At 37.3% G+C, this 20445-nt stretch overlaps 2 protein-coding genes across 2 annotated transcripts in view; one reads left to right on the forward strand and one right to left on the reverse strand.

Moving 5' to 3' along the window:
* LOC136879059 (core histone macro-H2A.1) overlaps nucleotides 1-20445 on the forward strand; it is a 380958-nt gene that overhangs the window by 255443 nt on the left and 105070 nt on the right. The gene's annotated exons all lie outside the window — the stretch shown is intronic.
* On the reverse strand, nucleotides 7230-9125 carry LOC136878767 (uncharacterized). The gene is made up of 2 exons (XM_067152227.2): nucleotides 8438-9125; nucleotides 7230-8294 (listed from the first exon to the last, which is right to left on the reverse strand). The coding sequence occupies exons 1-2, from the start codon at nucleotides 8719-8721 to the stop codon at nucleotides 8252-8254; spliced, it is 327 nt and encodes a 108-aa protein (XP_067008328.2). The 5' UTR covers nucleotides 8722-9125; the 3' UTR covers nucleotides 7230-8251.

The following is a 20445-nucleotide window of genomic DNA, read 5'->3' on the forward strand; positions in this document are numbered from 1 at the left end:
CTCATCAATGGTGACAGTACGCTATAGAAATGCACCTTCTTTGTTGCGGTATCTGTCCAGGTGGTTGTCAGCCAGAGAGTTGATGTGGAACCCAGCGGGACGCTGTTAAGGTATCATTTGTGTATTAATAGATTCAACGTATAGACGAGAAATGTGTTTTTCCACCAATCAATACTTAATACACTAGTACCGGTTTCAGCAAGCCTTCAGACATATTGGTACAAAACCTCCACAACAACCACAAACGAACATAGACGAGAGAGGTGTCGCCACCAACAGCTTCTAAATTCAAACTCAAGACCTGCAGTTTATTATATAAAAAATTTACTGGAGTACATCACAAAAAATTTTCATGACAAAGGTCCACACCAATATGACACATATCAGCCTCAGAACATTCTCGAAGATTACCTCACAGAGCTAAACCAACATGACATAGAAGCAAAGGAACGACACAGAAGATAGAAGAATGCAATCTAAACAACATGAACTTAAATTTTAACAAGTGTCTAACCTATACATACCAAATTTTAATGTGTTAAACCTTTTTAAGTGTCTTATATTGTGGCCCATATGTTTTAATGTGTTCTGTATACTCATGGTCTAACTTATTGTAACTTTTTACCTTTGACCACAGATATTTCCATCCCCCATTAGACATCCGGATGTCTAACATAATAACAACTTGTGATTTTGTCTAATGGCTGGAAACTAGGCCGCTACTAGTGTGATCTATTTACATTTCTCGTCTATACATGTTAAGGTATTTCGTCAGTATGTGCCACACCGTTTGATGACGGAGACCAACCTCTACAGACCATCGACAGTCTACAGAAATGAGACCACTCACGATGTCAATCTCACCTTCAGAAATGGACGACCGATCTGTGCTGTGAAAATCCGCACTCTCATTCCGACCCGTTCAAAATGCCTTGATCCATTGTGCACCCTTCCTATATGGAAATGCAGGCTTCACATAACCCTCCATGGCTTTCTGATGCATTTTTGCCATGGGCAACCTTGATTTTAATCCACAAATACTGATCACCTTTAGAGCGGTGAAACCAACTTTCTTCACTTGAATGCCACACAGCAACAGCACTCCCAGCACCACTTTATTTACTGCTCTCGTTCTCATGCCCTCTGTTTGTCTGTTCTGTCTTGGATGCACTCTTCTTTATTCAAGTTTGTATAGTAGGTTGGTAATGGATGTTATTTGGGTACCTGATTTCCCTCAGTATGTAGTTGTTTATTGACTTTACCGCAACATTTTTGTCATATTCCAGTGTTTTTTCTTCACTGTGGCCAAAAAAGTACAGTTTTCAGAACAGTTTCCATGCATTATTTAAAACAGGATTTGCTTATTGTACTGTTTCTGCATCCCTTGGAAACAAAGAAGCACTGAGAAAACATCAGTAATTAAAAAAGTAGATTTTGGTGTTAAAGTAAAAGCGATTGAGTGATAAATGCCAAATGCTTATTTGCATCATTCATTTTGGAGCATAATTTGCCAGTTACTTGTGCAGATCAGGCAAGTCATCTTTTCAAAAAAATGTTTCCTGACAGCAGTATTGTAAAGAGGTATGAGTGTGCAAGAACAATTATTGGAGATCTTGGCCATTATTCTACCTTACAGTATATAATCAGAAGGCACACATTTGAAAGCTGCTTATTGGCTGTCCCTAACCTGAAAGGGGATTCCACCAGTGTGAACATGAGTCCCCTTCTTCTCAACACCCTGAGAGTGCAATATTCCACTGAACAACTGCTTAGCCTAATGTTGTGATAATGTACCAGTAATGGTTGGAATGAAGAATGGAGTTGGTGGAGTGCCTGATCTCTTTGTAGCTGGATGTCCCTGCCATTTGTTAAATTTGCTGCAGAAAAGGGAACATCATGCATGCCATTCCAGACTGATGATTATTTGGTCGACATATACCATTTTCTGCTAAAGAAAAAAATGACTAAGAGGAAAGAGGAACTGAAACAATTTCAGGAACTGTACAGTGTCGAGACAAGGAGAAATTTTAAGCATGCGTGCACCCGTTGCCTTTCTGTGGGCAAGGAAATGAATTTCAAGGAAACATACACATGAAATGACACGCCATTGCTCTTTATGAATCTCCCTATGCAGCCATAAGCATTTTTCCTTCATTCGGAAAGCTGCAGTAGTGACAGTGCCAAACAATCCAGCGACTGCAGCGCCAGTGCTACTTACTCACTCTATGATGTTACAGGCTTTGATGCTATTGATGGATAGCCATGACATACAGAGCCGCAGCCTGCTTAATTATGAAGTAGAGTCTGGTAAAGATGAGATGATGAACACCAGTAGAGAGTAAAAACCAATGAATCACCAGTCCCATGTTATTCTACATCCTAAACAATTTTATTATTGAAAAGGCACACATACCGTGCAGAAAACCATTACATTACTTTTCTTTGCTATAAGCTACGATGGATTTCTGTCTATTCCTGCCTTTTATAATATGGTATCTATCACAGAATTCCAAGCACAACTTACACACACATTCGTCATTTGGTTAGTGAAATAATTTGTTGCAGCACACCTTGTGGTGAAAACCATGGATCGCCAGTCTCGTCGTCACGTATCGCATATCGTGATTAGCTTCCATCCAGGTCCTGTCTTGCATAGCAGATGTTGCATAGATGTCCTCCGGTATGTTGTTTTTCTTCTCATGCAGATCATATATAAGCTGTTTCAAGCTGGTACTAGCTGGAAGTATGAGCTCGCATCTCAATCGTCTATTAAGAAGGTCTCCCTGGTAAGCTCATACACTAACCTCGATCTTGCATTCTGCGGGACTCCTAAAATTCTCCCAGCTATTTGTATGTGAGGTATTCTCCCACAAATTCTAGGCCATACATCAGAACAGGTAGTATCTTTAACCTAAACAGTTCCATAGCTGTGCTGATCGATAGTTGTGTGATGTTTCTGATTTCATTCATAGCTCTAGTGGCCACCACTGTTCTAGATGTTATGTGTAATCTGAAACTCTTTCCCGTTGTTTGGATTGTGATACCTAGATATTTAAAATTGTTAGCCCTCTTGAGTAGTTTGCCATTGCATTTGACGTTCTCTGCTTCAGTGAGTCTTCCTCCTTTCCTAAACACTACCAATTCCGTCTTCTCTTTGTTTATCTGGATGTCATTTCTCTCCGCCCATTCACATAGTGTGTTTATCGATACTATATCTGTCGCTGTGATGGCCATGTCATCAGTGTATATGTATGTGCTTGTTCCTGCCATTCCATTGGTGACATCATTCATGAGAACATTACACAGGATAGGGCTGAGTAGATCGCCTGGGAGGACACCATTCGTCTGTGACAGTCAGTCAGATATGCCTATTCCATCATCTATCTGAATGTGATTTTCTGCCAGTATATTCGATATCAGGGTCATTGTGCTCGTTCTTCCAGTTAGTTCCTCCAGTTTATCTATTAATACCTTTCTGTTAACCATATCGAAGGCGTTTGAGTAGTCAACAAAAACCACATATAGTTTTCCGTTTGGTCTTTCTATCGTCTCTTATTTGTTCCAAAAGGTTTTCTACTGCCAGAGTCGTGGACCTTCCCTTTCTAAAACCAAAATGTTCCTCTGGTACAAGGGGTTCTAGCTTCTCTGCCAGCCTTTTGGCAAGGATTCCTGTTAGGAGTCTCAGTGATGTAGATTCCAACACTATTCCTCTATACACGTTTGGGTTCTCTGTGTGTCATTTTCCCTTGTATAATAGTTTAATTGGTGACTTTCTCCATTCGTCTGATATACTTCCTAATTCTAAACATTTATTTAGGAGGAGGTCCATATTGGTAGGTATTCTTCTACTGTCTGCTTCAAGAGTTCATCTACTGGAACTCTCCTATTCTTCATTTTCTGTATCGCTCTCGCAATTTGATCCGTGGTGAAGATCTCATCAGCTTGTGGAGTCCTAGGTGCCTTAATCATGGGTCTTCTTTCTTTTGAGCAAATTACTATTCTTATATGATCTATCCATGTTTCCATGGGTATGTCGGGCTGTATTTTCTGCCTTTTTGGTCTCAGAGCTCTGTAAGGGTCTTCTTCTGCCTCCTCTACCATTTTCTTATGTTCTTCTTCCAGGTCTTGCTTGTCATTTGTTCTCTAGTTTTATGTAGTGTTTTCAGTGTCGATTTTCTTTGTTCATAACATTTTCTGTCGAACCATGGCCGTGCCTTCCTATTTGTATCTTGTGTGGTGGCCCCACTTATTATAGTTAATTTCAGCCATGTAGCGGCCTCATCAATATCTCCTGCTCTTATTGCTCTTTCAACCTTATCCTTTTCTTTCATTTTTCCTTTAATTTTTTCCATGTCCAGGATCTTGCCAATTGTTATATTTAGTCTTTCTTCTAGTTCTGCCGTTTTCTATATTTAATTGTACTGGAATGTGTTTACGGATGACTGCCACTGTGGTGGCAGGGTGTTTTGTTCTAAAGCCCTTTCTGCTAGCTCCGTTATGCCCTATGTATGTCCAGTCCTCCTGTCTGTTGTGTATTGTAAAGCCTTCGTTTGTTAGATATTCCATTACTTCTTTGCATTTTCTATCTTGCCTATTTATTGCGCAATTCAGATCTCCCGCAATGATTATCTTATCGTTGCTTCTACTGTGATCCAAGGCCATCTCTAGTTTATCTATTATGTCTGTCGTGGTGTGATCTGGATTAAAGTAGACTGCTGCTATAACTCCAATTCTTGTCCTGACAACCAGCATGTTTTCTTCTCTTAATAGTTATTTGAAGGGGGCCAGTTATGGTTTGATAATGCATAGCACACCGCCCGCTGGTCTTCCTCTAATCATACACTGTATCGCATAGGCATGAAAATTGTAAAATTCTGAAATGTTCCGTTCTGTGTCCTCTTGTACCATTGTGTCTGTGAGTACATGATATTTCTTGGGAGCAGGCTCATGACTCCCCTCAGGCCCTCTACATTCCATGTTTTACATTAATCCCTTATTGCCAGGCCTCTGAACTTCCAGGGTTGCCGAAAGGGCCGACACATTACATCTTTTGGCCAGAAGTTTCCATCGTAGAGTGTTTCTAGGTCTTGCATTGGAATGCCTATTTTGAAAGCTCTGCTTCCTGTTTTGTCATTCACCAGGCTGCAATATATTTTCCTTTTTACTCCGTTTTCCTTCAGGTATTCTATGATAGCTTCCTCCGTCGTATCCTTGTCCAGTTTTCCTACGTGTAACCAGGCGTATCGTTCCGCTGCCTTTATTTTACTTTCCCCTTGTCTCATTCCCATTTTTCTGTTCATTTCTTTTCCTGCCTCGTTTTCCCGTTGTCTGTTCCCGCCTCTCACCGCTGTTGTCCACTCTCTATCCTGGTTCTCTAGTTTAGTTTCATCATTTACTGGTGTTCTAGGCTGCCCTGTTGTTCGCTTCCACTCTTCATCTTCTATCATATTTATTTTGGCGTTGTTGGATCGTCCTTGCAGGCCCCTGCGCTCGTGTTATTACCCTTGTCTCTGTTACGCCATGTGTTTGAGCTGGTTCCTGTCTTTGTGTCACCATTATTTTTATTTCCTCTTTTATCATCATCTTTATATCATATGTCAGATTTCCAAACATGTATTTTATCTGTTGGTTCATCTTTTCTTATTATTCCTTCTATATCTTCTTCCGTTCGTGTTTGGTGTTACGTGTTTGTAGCCAGGTCTGGTGACTGACCATTACGTGTCGTCACTTCGTCATCATTTCCCTTAGTCAGTCTTTGTTCATCACTACTAGTTGCCTGCTGATCTCTTTGTATCTCGGAGATGTCGTTGTTGCTGTAGCTGAGAGATGTACCTACATTTGACAAATGAAATATAATTTTGCCATTAATTGTGACTCTCATCCATTTGGTGCAAGATATGCTGCTGGACAAATTAAGGCTTCTGATATCTAAATTTGTGCAACTTTCAGTGGTTAAATCCTCCTCTCATTTGGAAGTTGATTACCATAGCAGAGGAAACCACAAGAATGATTGTGACTTGGTCATTGGTAGTTGCACTTCCCAATTCGAAGATCATCTGAGATACGATGAGGAGGAGGAATTCTTCACATCACTTTGAAAATACTTCAGTGCCGCATGCTACTACATTGTTCACAAGTTTCCATTGAAGAATCACAAATTACATCTGCATCCAAAGCTCAATTTGGTGCCTAAGTTTCCAATGCTACTGAAAAAGAGTATGAAGCCATGGATGAATGGCAGCCCCAATTCTCTGCGTTTCAGATAGATGAACTACCACATGAGATCTTCGTGCAAGAAAGAATTGATAGAAGTGGTGGTGATGGGGGCCTAAAATATGACAGATTAGTTTGTGTTTGTTAACAAACTCTCACAGTAATGCTGAATGTGGCAGGTGACTAAAACACAAACACAGCTTAAGACATCTCTTGATAATGAAAACTTGAGACATTGTTGACAGTAAAATCAAGAGTACAGGGCAACTGCTTTCAACAGTTTCTCAAACAGGCAAAATCTGCCACTGCTGCTTCTTTTAATCAATAGCAAGCCCTACTATAGATGTTCTTATACATACTCTATTGTTATTGGATATTTTGATATAACTGAATACATACTAAAAGTTAAATATTTGTGGATTTAGATTCCACTAACAGTTTTCCTGGAAATGTGTTGAATCAAATGTGGATTTGACAACATGATGCTTAGAGTTTGCTAGGATAAAGTATGAACTGCCTGAGACATGTAGAATAAGCAGTTTTGACTATATATCTTATTTTTTTATTTTGTAAGGTTGGCGGGTGTGCATTAATTGCTGAGAATCGTTTCAGATAGTTTATCCAAGGAAGGTAATAATAGAAAGTGATCAACCAATCAATACTTCCAGATCATACAGTCCAAGACTTCAGTTTAACCTCTAGAGACCCAAGGTCGAATTTGTTTCGTGAAATATGATTCTCTGAATTAATTTTACTCTTTCAGGCTTGAAAATGGTACTTTGACTAAAAAAAAAAAAATGTGTAGGGTTTGCATAGTGGCAGGAGGGGATGTATCATATATGATACAGTGGGTCTGTATCAACAACAAACATTTATTGTAAGAAATTTTATTTGCATGATAATACAGGTTAAAATAAGCTCTTTCATAGCCTTTTACTTGGTAGAACTATTAGACATTGAAAGAATGAATTTTAGAATTGCCTTTCCATACCCATCCAACAGACAACTCCCTCTTGTGGTGTGGAAATCACGGAAGCAGTTTCTTTGGGAAGTGAAACGTAGAAACACATTACAATCTATGCATCTGACATATGTTAATGCAGATCATCTGGGAGCTCTACACCTTGATCTTGACTTCTGTTGAATCATCATTTCTGCTAAAGGCATGGCATTTCTTGATCATTTTGCCAATGGTGGAAGTGGCTGGGTTGGGGTTCGTTTTCTTTGTTCTTCTGCTAATTCGTCATCTTCGTCTTCACTTTCTCTTTTTACACTTTTCCTAGTGACATGAGAGTAGATGAGATGCTCTGCAATACATAGCTTGAATGAGAAATAGGTTAGAATGTCTTTCCTTAGCCACTTATTTTGCATAGCAGCCATTCGATACTCGATCCAAGCGGCTGCCAACATAAAATCAAAAAAATGGTGGATTGTTCTAATTGTCCACTTATTAGTCCTGTTTCTCATAGCATACCTGCTGAGGATTCTATCCAAGAGATCAACACCTCCCACGATGTTGTTGTACATTTTGACTAGGAATGGTCGAGGAATACGTATGTACTTATCATCTTTCTTTGACCAACGCCTGCAGTCTTCAATGGGAGCAACACCGTAGTCTGTTGAAATTAATTTACTATAACCATCTTTTCATCTGCTCTTACAACTTGGTCACTTCCACCTCTCCCTTCGCGCCTCATATCACCATCTCGTTTCAGTGTCACAGATTTTGGAATCCTGTTTACCATGATTGTACCACAAACTAAAATGGACCTGTGGGTAAACAATGCATCAAAGAGAGTCACAGATAATAAATATCTGTCCATAAAAATGGTTGAACCAGAAGAAAGAGAGTCCAAGAGTTTAAGTAAAACCCTTCATCCAATGTCCATTTTCTCTGGGAGAGGAACCTTTTCCGACACAATTTCCCTTCCACCTCCTTCATACAAGGTAAAATCTAAGGGAAGGCCACTGGTACTTGTCATAACAAAATTTTTTAACCCAACAAGTTGGGGTTTTCCTTTCACATACTGTTTCATCTTCACTTGGCCATGAAAGGGGCATGATGAGATGGCCCCAGAAACCTGAAAAGAAAAACAAACCATAAAATTAGTAACAAGATACTTTTTACTGTTTGAACTACAACACACATTGAGATAATCTGTGGAAATTGGCTTTTATTTGGGTTGATTATTTATTAAATGGACCAGTTGACAAAATTACTCACTCTGTTTTGTGGCGCCATCGCTGAGTAGGAACCCTTCTGGCAGAAACGTCACCATTGGAAACTGTTCCATCATTAGCATCATCATCATCATCATCATCATCATCATCATCAGAAGCTCCTTCCTCCAGAACGCTAGTACTAACTGCTGGAGCTTGAATGTCAGCCTCAACATCCTCATCTTCAATTTCAATATCTGAATTGTTTGGATATACGCCATCCAACATCTCAAAAATCTCATCATCATCCAGCCCTAACAAAAGAAATCGGAAGATCATGTGTAACATAACCTTAAAATATCGATAAATTTTTATTCTTAATATGTCTGTATGGGCTTACATATTTGATATGTATTTACCTCACCGTTCTATTGCATTAAAGCCAAAAACATGACGATTCCGAGAATAAAAATCTTAATACTAAATCACAGACAACCCACGAGAAAACTGCTTGAAAAGTAGTTATAGAAACCCAATGTATCATATATGATACATAAGATATATCTTGGTGTTACACATTGAAATTTTATTGAAAATTTTTTTACTATGATGAAAATATGATCTCCAGACTTGGAGCACAATTAGCAAACAATCTTATGTTATAAAGTACGTAATAACGTAACTTACCGTATTTATTATGCAGCATTGTTGTTATGGTTCAATCTCCACCTGATTACAACCTCCCCTGCCATCTACCGGGACCGCGAGCAATGAAAAACAAGCGACGGTTGAATAGCGTAGAGTGTAACGAATGTGATACAATGGGTGGAACCTTCCCAACATGCATACGAAGCGCCAGAGAAAATAAATTCCCAGTGTATCATATATGATACAAGGGGTCGCTAGAGGATAAGTAGCCAAGTTTAATTATTTGGTCATTTGTTTTAACAAAGATGCCCTTATGTTCTCTTGTACTTCATAAATCAAGTTTAATGACACAAGATTGATTATGAGTTTTCCATTCCTAAAAGTGGATCAAGGTGTGAAGAAAAGTCCTCATTTGAGTCATATATCATTCAGTATGCACTGTAGACTGAAGAAACCATTTCAAAATTAATTATATCTCTGTGATCAAGATTTACAGTAAGAATGAAACAGACCTATAGTTCTGGCCAGAAGTAGTAATCTTTCTATCGTATGCATAAACATTTAATACCCATATGGTAATGTATTATTGATATATGACCTTATACAACCACAATTATAGCTGCACTACATTTGTGGGCTTTTTAACAAAAATAATTGCATTGCATAAACTCCACATTGAATTCCATATTGATATTGACTATTCACTTTGTATTAGTTCCACCTTTCAGTACAAATTGTGTTAAACATAAAATCAGCAAGGATAAGTCATGTTAAAGTGTAGGACATGTTTTGCACCTCTTATCAGACGACTTCTGCTACATAAACTTTAATGATAAAAATATACATTTATGAATAAAAAAATAGCACCATGTTGCATTAAAATTTGTAAAAAATCCCATCCGTACTCACAGTCCTGACGAATATAAAGACATTGTTGTTTCCTCCGTCTGAAATTGTTCACAAATGGAGTGCAGATAGTAAGGTGATATTCACTGGGTGTTTCTGTTCAGCATCCAAAACTGGGCTATAATTAATTAACTAACCGCAAAAAGGCGTGGAAGAAGAAAATTTTATGCCTGATGAAGTACACTGTTCAGAGGACCAATATTTTCAGACAACTTTGAAAGGTCAAATTAAAGATTTTGTTGTTCTAATTCCATTATGTAATCATTAGTGGAAACGTAACATTCTGTTTCATTTTGTGATTATAAACAATTAGAAAACATATTTCTCAAAATTATTTATCTACAGTATAATCATATACAGTTATGCAGTCATCATTCACAACCAAAATAGCAGAAATAATTTCAGCTCATCGTTAAAGCATTCTCCAAAATCATTATACCTTTCTTATTCCTACTAAAACAATTGGCACTGTGCCTATCTGAATCCTGTATTACAGGTACAAGGAAAACTGGAAATCATAGATGAAACTTTACATATCGAGAAGAGTTCTGACAAGATGATTTGCTATGTGCAATAAATCAATTTTAATATAGTTAATATAGTTTTTAAACAGCAAATGTTAATAATTCAATTACAATTGTAATGAAGACTTATTTCCTTTAAAATGTTTGTGTTTTGATAAGTTTAACTAGACCAGTAACAGCAGTCAGTGTTTGTTTAGATGTGTACCTCCATCTGAAATCACACTGTGTTTAGTAGTAAAATAGTAGTATGGTATTTAATGATTCCAGTAGGTGAAGGCACTATCAGTTCTGTACTCATTTGTGTACATTTATAAATTAGTTTGTGCTAAGCTTGTATAGTAATCATAGTTGCTGCTCAGAAACTCAAGTATTCATCATAGTAAAGAAGAGTATGCTCCTCTTTTTATTTTAAATAATTAATCATGTATCTTAAAACTAGTTTTGTAATTTTCCTTTGTTTTCTCCTCAATGCAAAAATGCACGAGCATGTTTGACTATTTATTGTCCTTTCACAAGAAAGCTGAGTTATTAAAACGTCCACAGGCCTATTGAAGCATTTGAATGTACAATGCCATTGGTGGATACTGAATACGTTGTGATCAGATAAAAGAAGTTGTATTTCAATCAGAAGAGAATTAAAATTTAGAATAGTCTTGCAGTTGTTATCGGAGATCCCTACAGCTTTTTGGTACTATCATGTGAAGGGGCAAAGCTCATGGTCCTGACAAAGGTGAATCAATAAAATCATCATGGAAGATATTCTGAGAGGTAGATGGACCAAAACCACTTGCTGTCTAAAGTTCCTGTCAGTTGCAATGAGATTCACATGTCATTTGAATGATGTTTGAAACATGAGATCATGGAGTTAGGTCATGAACAGAAAATGTTATATTCTTGTAGAATTTGAATAATTTTTCTTAGAAATGTACTCAAAACAGCAATACTAGAATACGTTAGCTGTTTCTCTGCTGATCTACAGTTTGAGTTCAGACATAATATGAATCAAATCCTGTGCGGTGACTGTTGTTTTTTTGCTATTTGCTTTACGTCGCACCGACACAGACAGGTCTTATGGCGACGATGGGATAGGAAAGGCCTAGGAGTTGGAAGGAAGCGGCCGTGGCCTTAATTAAGGTACAGCCCCAGCATTTTCCTGGTGTGAAAATGGGAAACCATGGAAAACCATCTTCAGGGCTGCCGACAGTGGGGCTCGAACCCACGATCTCCCGGATGCAAGCTCACAGCCGCGCGCCTCTACGCGCACGGCCAACTCGCCCGGTGGTGACTGTTGTAATAGTATCAATAATTAAGTACAAATTTGATTATTTCTGTGGTTTTCATTCATTTCTTCTACAAAGTTTTAGGTTGTAAATGCATACAGCATGCCAGAGTTTTCATCATCAAAGAACAATTATGAATTTCTAAATATTTTCTGCTTTATACTTTATTTTAAAAGTTGTGAAACTTTTCCAAAAATATTTGCTTTCTTTAGTATTAAGAATTTCCCCCCATTATTAGCACTGTATAAGCATGCTCCTAGTTTATCAAAAGTTGGCACCTGTGATAATAAAAGATGGAAGAAATGTGAGCTTCAGCCACATGTGTTTCTCGAGTCATTAGTCCAGAGGCTACATGACATCACATCCCCGGCATGAATTACAAGACGGTTTAGTTCCAACGTGAATGTGCCATATGTACTTGATGGGAATCAGTGCCCTTAATGAAATAGACATTAAAGCAGTGGAATTTCCCATCAGCACCTTCCAGAATTTATTCTTCACATTAAGAGCATTTTCTTTTCTTTTTTTTTGCCCCCATCATGATGATATGGACAAATCTTGAATGACTTTGATATTCATTGAATCAAATCCTGTATGGCTAGTATTGTAATGCTGTCGGTAACTGATTTACTACAAATTTGATTTTTTTTTTCCTGTGGTGTTCAGTTTTTAAAAAAAATCACACTATTTCTGACAAAGTTTGAACTTGTAAATACATGCAGCAGGCCAGTTTTCATGATGTTAATAGCAATTGTTATTACTGTTTAAAATAATTCTGTTGATGAAAAGTACTCAATCCTGTTTTAGTTTGTATTCTAAGCTGTGCTGTATATTAGCTTACACTTATCGTAACAATTGGTGTTTGGTGAAATGGTAGAGCCTCCACTAGTTGGATTGTTTCAGGTTCATTTTGCATTGAGTCACAGTGCCACTTTTCTTTGAGATTGCGCTTCTCTAAACGCCCACTATTTCAGACTAAAAGAGAAGACAACTCGTACAAATCAATGAAAGTTCAGAAATGTTTTTTTGAAATTGAAGCTGTATTCAGTCAGTCATTTAAGACTCTCGTCCAGATGACAGATTCCCTATCATTTCACCTAATCTTTTCATAAATCATTTGGAAAAAACTTGAAAATTTATTGAACATTTCCCTTATTCCTCCTCCTGTAAACAAATATTTGCCCTAATGACACACTACTGATCGACTGCACACATTTTTTGACCCAAACTTTGGGTGCCGTGGCGCGTAGATTCACATGTTATTTTCCTACCGGTACAGAGCTTCACAGTGACTTGGGAGTTTGATTTAATCAAGAGATGGGAGACAAAAAGTGAAGCAAACCTCAAATGAAAGGTGATATTTGCTTCTGAAGCAACAAGACAGAAGTTCACCAGTCCTGAGCTAGAGAAAAAAAGGTTTTAAAAGTCATACATGAAAATAGAAAATAATCGTAAATGTACCTGAATTGTAATTCTGGGAACTCACTGTTCTCTACATTTATTGCTATTTTTCTTAATGTTGTAAAAAAAAATTGGCTTACTAATGCCCGACTCGGTCATGTGCTGAAGTACTAAACTTCAGTTTATTTAGGTGTTGTAGAGTATGGCATTCAGAGATAGAATAGTACTATATACTGAAACTTATCATATTGTGGGCTTCAGCAGAGGGTGAGACATATTACTGTATTGGAGTCTCGATTGTCATGAATTCCAAATTAATGAAGTCCAAGTTTGCTGTAATTTTCATTATTAAAATGTTTGTAGATGTTGATTAATGTAGTCAAATCTGGCTGTTGCAAGAATATTTAACTGTACTTCTCTCATTGTAACAACTCAAATTTTCCATTTGGTATAAGTTGGATGGCTCCAAAACTTACCTGCATTAATTAGTCCGTTTATTGCAAATGTTAAGGAAGTGTTTGCCCAGGATTAAAAATTGTACGAATATTAAATTCTGACTTCATACTATAGTAATCCTAGCTAAATAGATAGCCATCATTTTGGAAATATTTATGTACTAACGAAGTAATTTGTATTTCATTGATGTCCTGAAAAATATTGTTATGTAGTACATTTGAACTGGTCTTGAGCAAAAGTGTTGTCACTATTGTTATCTCAACTTATCCCCATGATGGAAATTTATGAGAATTTGAGTTGCTAATGAAGACGAATATAGAATATCACAAATGTTATTCCCTTATTGCTTAATGTGTATATTCTGTTGAGCAAGCAGGGAGCACACTGCTTCCGTTCTGTTCAGTTCAGTTGGTTCACGTGTAATCAAATGTCCAGCCGCGTACTGCTTCAGCATTTCTTCCCCACCATCCGTTCAGTCGAGCTTGCCCTCGCGAGCAAAGTTGACGGAAGGTAGACCCCACCTTGCGAGCCTCTGGCGAAGTGTTTTATTTGAGTTCAATGAGTATGATCAATGAAGAACTGCTGACTGAAGTTGACATCCGGATATCATGATATGGCAAGGAGAAGATCAAGTCAATCGGCAAGAAGTGATAATGATGCAGCAACTCTGTCCACGGTTTCTATGCAAAGAAAGAGACTTACCTCTGTGGCCAAGGAGTTGGACAATTTTTTAAATGACAAATATTCAAAAGCAGATAGAAAGCCCGCGGATTGCCGACAAAAAGTTTTATGAAATCGTGGAATAAACAGTGAGATATTTTAGTTCTCTGCTACAAATTGAATTTAAATCTAAAATAACTATTCTAGTGACGGAATATGACAGACTGTACACTGACTTGTAGTATTATACAATTCTAATTACTTTGACCATGTAGTATTGTTAAATAAAATATGAAAAGATTTTTTTTTTTTTTTGCTCTACGTTGCACCAACAGAGATAGGTCTTATGGCGACGATGAAAGGAAATCAATAGATACTTCATTGTTACTGCTAGTCGCTCAAACGGTGAAATTGGTTTTGTGAAATTTGATTTTTTTAAGAAGTTGTGCTCATCAAGTAGCGAGTCCGGAAAGTGAAGGTAATATTCACCACACAGTGTTCCCTTTTTAAATGTATTTCATGTATACAAAATCTTCTTTCTTTCTTCTTCTTCTTCTTCTTCTTCTTCGCAGTCTATAATTTCTCTGTCTTCGGACAAAGAGCTCGACATTACTACAGGAACTGTTCCAAGCCTGGTTCACCGACAGCTTCCGAAAGAGACGGAAGGTATGTGCGGCAGATGAACTGATGCGAACTGATACGCAGGAAACTGAACTGAACTGAACCGAGCGGGACGGATGCAATGTGGCCCCTGCTTTAGAGTTCTTTCTCCAAATGTCACTTGGGAAAGAAAAACTGAAGCTGTAACCAGTTCCAATGCTGTCCAGTTAACTATTCTTGCACCCTCTTTTGTATATGATATGAACAAATAATTATGCAGTACTTTCAGGCTTGGAATATCTGTAACAGAAACAACTCACTGGGTTTCTAGCCTGCCCCAACTGACCCCAGAAGACAGTTGAGACAGCTGTGCTTAGTGAAGTGTGTACATGCAGCAGACTCCAGCTCATGTAGGTCTCTACAGCAAATTTATCACAAAGTGCTTTCTCTTTTCTTTTCCTCCATGTCACTCTAATACTCTGTACTTAGTTTATTTCAAATGTCACACATCATCTTGAAGTCAATTGAGAGCAGTATGTTTAAAATAATCTTTAATCTATCGGGCAAGTAAAAAGCAGTTCAGGTTTCCCGTATCCACCGAACTTAAATGGGGGGAATCAAATTTACCCATTTCAAAAATCAGTACAGGCATATACAGTATTATAAAATTATTATTGGCAAACAAACGTATATACTGTACTCAAAATTGACATGTTCTTCTACCCTCAGTTTCAGTTATGTAAGACCTCTGTTGACTGTATATTGTAGCCCACTGCTAGCACGTTTGGGTCAGAGTAAAAGAAAACAAAAGGTTCATGGTGCAGGACTCTGTGCTGCTAGCATAAAGATGTCATTATTATTCAACCATGGGGTCAGTTTTTCAACTAGAAAATGTTATCCATTTTGTTTAATGTAAAATTGTTATCATGTCACATTTTCATGCCATTGGAACCAGCTAATTGATCCGTTTGAATTTTACATTAGGGTTGTTTTGATACTGATGTAGAGATACTATATGCTAATACAATGAGAGGTGAGCACCAGCCAAGACCCAGCAGGTCAGCAAGTTGTTGTTGCCATCCTGATATCTCTAGGCCTTTCTTGTGGTCCTGTTGTGGGACCATACCACTTCAGTCTCCACTTCTAATAATAATAATAATAATAATAATAATAATAATAATAATAATGTTGTTGTTTTTACGTCCCACAACCACTTCTGATGAATTTTGAAGATGCTGAGGTGCCGAAATTTTGCCCCACAGGAGTTCTTTTACATGCCAGTAAATTTACCAACATCAAACTGATGTATTTGAGCACTTAGCCCTGGACTAAGCCAAGTTGTGGTCAGAAGGCCAGTGCCTCAACTGTCCTCAGTGACTCAGCCCAGCTATTTACCCAGTTCTTATGTCTGCAACAAACTCCTTCCCATACCAAGCTGTTCATGTATTTCCTCCCTTCTGGTGTTCTGTCACCAAGAACGTATTGCTTGGAGTCTGTTGTTTAGCTGCTTTAAGTCCTTAGGTCACCACATAGAGTTATATATATTTATGTAACCTTGGAAGTGAGGGGAAAAGAACCATCCCTTAACAGGTGGTGATTCTATTGCCAATTTCATGTTTTATGGTGATGTTTGAAGAAAAGTAGCTGCCTGAGTATTTGAATATGTTGATTATTTCTGGGCATCAGTACAAATTTGCAGATGAATCTTTCCGATTTCCTGCTCAAAACCAAGCCGACTGCCTCATCTTAGCTAATATTTATCTCCACCTTATTAAACATAAAAATAAGGTCTGTAGTTGATTTGGCTGGTCAGAATCCATGCTGTTCTAGTTTAGGCTGTACAGGTTTTCTATTTCGATTTCAAAAATGGACTGATATATTTTCAAACCATGAGAGAGCATTGTAATTCTCCTAGGGTGGTAAATTTTTTAGTGTCTCCTTCTTTAAAGAGTGGAATGAATACACCTCATTTCCAATCTTTGAGAAATTGATTTCTGCCCAAATCTTTGTCAAGATTGTACCTCCACTGTTCTCCTAAGTCAAGACTAAATTCATGTAAACCATGCAATTTGTTACTTTTCATTTTCTTTATTCCACTTTCTGCTTAGAGCTAGGTCAGTGTTTCACAGCTGGAGGATCATCATTAATCACGAACTTATGGTCATTTTGACAGTAAGTATCAAAATATTGCTATTTTATTCATTGTAATCTATCTGGGAGCTCTATTGCTCTGATGGTTCGGATCATACTGCACGGAAGCTTTGTTTTTCAGTCTTATGCACTTTATTTTTCAGATCTTTCTTATGTTTGTTTTTCAATTTCAACTGTTCTTTTGACCTTTTGGTTGCTCTTCTATTGCACCTTGTGGATGTTTTCATTAAATGCTCTTGGTTCAGAAAGTTGCCATCTCTAATAATCTAGGGTTCCATCCAAACCTTCAGGGCTGAGTAGCACTGGCCTTCTGATCCCAACAGCCTCATGTCAGTAGAACTCCACCGGAACAAAATTCCAGCACCTCGGCATCTCCGAAAACCATAAAAATTTAGTTAATGGGATGTAAAACCAGTAACACTTCCCATACCTCTTGGTTTGTTAAGATGTAAGCAATCACTGTACCAGCAATACCATACGTGTGATCTTGTGGAGTCCATGTGTTGCCTATGACCAAGCTGTTTCTCATGCATAAATGGACATTTTAGAGGTTTCCTTAGCTAGTAGAACTTTATAGATACCAGTGCAATTTGATATGTAATACTCTGTTTTAATGGCAGTGTTTAAATACAGGAGGTTAGTTATGTCATATATATAATAAATAGGGCCTGGGTTTCTTAAAATGCATATGCAAATGCATATTTTGAATGTTAGTGCATATAGAGATGTATTTTTCTATTATGTGTCATCGATTATCTAGAATTTCTGAACGAAATGAAAGATCTAATGAAATCTATATGTTCTTCATCCCTTGACAACATGAGAAGCCTTCCCTGGTCAAGGAAAGTGCTTTCAGTGTCGCAGTACAAGCAGGTAAACAGATAATGACCCTTTCCTCAACAGTTATTTCCTTCTTTGTGACGTTCCTTTCTCCTTACACTAGCTTCCGTGGTTTGCTTAACCAAGTGCGTTCATTTGTTAATTGCAATGTTTTACCAGGATAAACTGTAAAAATGCCTAAAGATAACAGATCTATGTCTTTTTTTAATTAAACAGTGGATGTCGGGCAATAGAGACCAGTGTAGTGTACTGTCAAGTGTGCGACAAACTGAACAGCATTCAAAAACAACTTCACATCTCAGATCAAAAGAACAGTAAGACGTGACTACACGGTGTGAAGTTAGTACATTTTCCGCTTATATTTTTAAAGCTTTTGCATGCAGCTACATTCTGCTGCATAAATTGAAGAATCCACATCTATGCTTGTGTCTTGAAAAGTATTGTGCTAATCCAAGGATACCAGATGAATCTACACTTAGGAAGAACTATTTACTTTCACTGCACACTTTCGTCGTGGATTCGATATGATCTGACATCGGAGGGAACTGTGTCTGGATATCAGTAGATGAAACAACCGACTCGTGTGGTCGATATTTTGCGAACTCATAGTCGGTAAGCAAATCAATCAATCAATCAATCAATACTGATCTGCATTTAGGGCAGTCACCCAGGTGGCAGATTCCCTATCTGTTGTTTTCCTAGTCTTTTCCTAAATGATTTCAAAGAAATTGGAAATTTAATGAACGTCTCCCTTGGTAAGTTATTCCAATCCCTAACTCCCCTTCCTATAAATTAATATTTGCCCCAATTTGTCCTCTTGAATTCCAACTTTATCTTCATATTGTGATCTTTCCTACTTTTATAAACGCCACTCAAGCTTATTCGTCTACTAATGTCATTCCACGCCATATCTCCGCTGACAGCACAGAACATACCACTTACATGTTACAAATTTCATATTTGGTCCGTATTGAAATGTACCTCAATTTAAGATACTATCAAAATTTATTAGGATCAACCTATTCAATACAATAGAATTTACAAAGTTAGGACTTACATCCTATTAAACTAAAATTTGAAGGGACATGTTTCGCCCTTTAAAAGGGCATCATCAGCCTTTTTACACTCATACTCAAAGATAAAAGTCAGGATCCTGATTGTCATGGTAAAAAAATATAACATTAGAATATAAGATTAGAGTTAAATTATACAATGTGAGAAATTGTTAAGAGTTCTTAAATAATAAATAATAATTTACAATTAAAAACTTCATTTAAAATATTTGCGAAGAAAAAGTTGAAGTTGGTATGATATTACACTAGCAATTTTAAAATGATTTTATAAATTAGACAAACTAGGCCTTAACCTCATAATAACAAGAAGGTCTACGGCTGAAATTCGAGTGAAATTCGGCTGGAAGTAACTTGATTTACATGTTGAAGAGAAGGTTAATGGAACTTAGTAGCCGCTTGAGATGGCATTGAAACTTTCGCTCGAACTTTGATACGGCAACTTTAGCCATAGACCTTCTTGTTATTATGTGGTTAAGGCCTAGTTTGTCTAATTTATAAAATCATTTTAAAATTACTAGTGTAATATCATACCAACTTCAACATTTTCTTCGCAAATATTTCAAATGAAGTTTTTAATTGCAAATTATTATTTAAGAACTCCTAACAATTTCTCACATTGTATAATTTCACTCTAATCTTATATTCTAATGTTATATTTTTTACCATGACAATCAGGATCCTGATTTTTATCTTTGAGTATGAGTGTAAAAAGGCTGATGATGCCCTTTTAAAGGGCGAAACATGTCCCTTCAAATTTTAGTTTAATAGGATGTAAGTCCTAACTTTGTAAATTCTATTGTATTGAATAGGTTGATCCTAATAAATTTTGATAATATCTTAAATTGACATACCACTTAGTCGAGCAGCTCTTCTTCTTTCTCTCAATTCCCCCCAACCCAAACTTAGCAACATTTTTGTAACGCTACTCTTTTGTCGGAAATCACCCAGAACAAATCAAGCTGTTTTTCTTTGGATTCTTTCCAGTTCTTGAATCAGGTAATCCTGGTGAGGGTCCCATACACTGGGACCTTACTCTAGTTGGGGTCTTACCAGAGACTTATATGCCCTCTCCTTTACATCCTTACTACAACCCCTAAACACCCTCATAACTATGTACAGAGATCTGTACCCTTTATTTACAATCCCATTTATGTGATTACCCCAATGAAGATCTTTCCTTATATTAATACCTAGATACTTACAATGATACCCAAAAGGAACTTTCACCCCATGGACCCAATATTTGAAACTGAGAGAACTTTTCCTATTTGTGAAACTCAATCTGACTTTTAACCACGTTTATCAACCTACCATTCCCTGCTGTCCATCTCACAACATTTTCGAGGTCACACTGCAGTTGATCACAATCTTGTGACTTATTTATTACTCTGTAGAGAATAACATCATTTGCAAAAAGCCTTACCTCTGATTCCACTCCTTTACTCATATCATTTATATATATAAGAAAACATAAAGGTCCCATAATACTACCTTGATAAATTCCCCTCTTAATTATTACAGGGTCAGATAAAG

Source organism: Anabrus simplex, chromosome 8, assembly GCF_040414725.1.
Source record: "Anabrus simplex isolate iqAnaSimp1 chromosome 8, ASM4041472v1, whole genome shotgun sequence".
NCBI lineage: Eukaryota > Metazoa > Arthropoda > Insecta > Orthoptera > Tettigoniidae > Anabrus > Anabrus simplex.

Coding starts and splice junctions, on each gene's coding strand:
- LOC136878767 (XM_067152227.2), bottom strand. CDS start 8,721: ATGTTACACATGATCTTCCGATTTCTTTTGTTAGGGCTGGATGATGAT. Junction 8,295..8,437: donor CGATGGCGCCACAAAACAGA/GTGAGTAATTTT, acceptor TTTTCTTTTCAG/GTTTCTGGGGCCATCTCATC.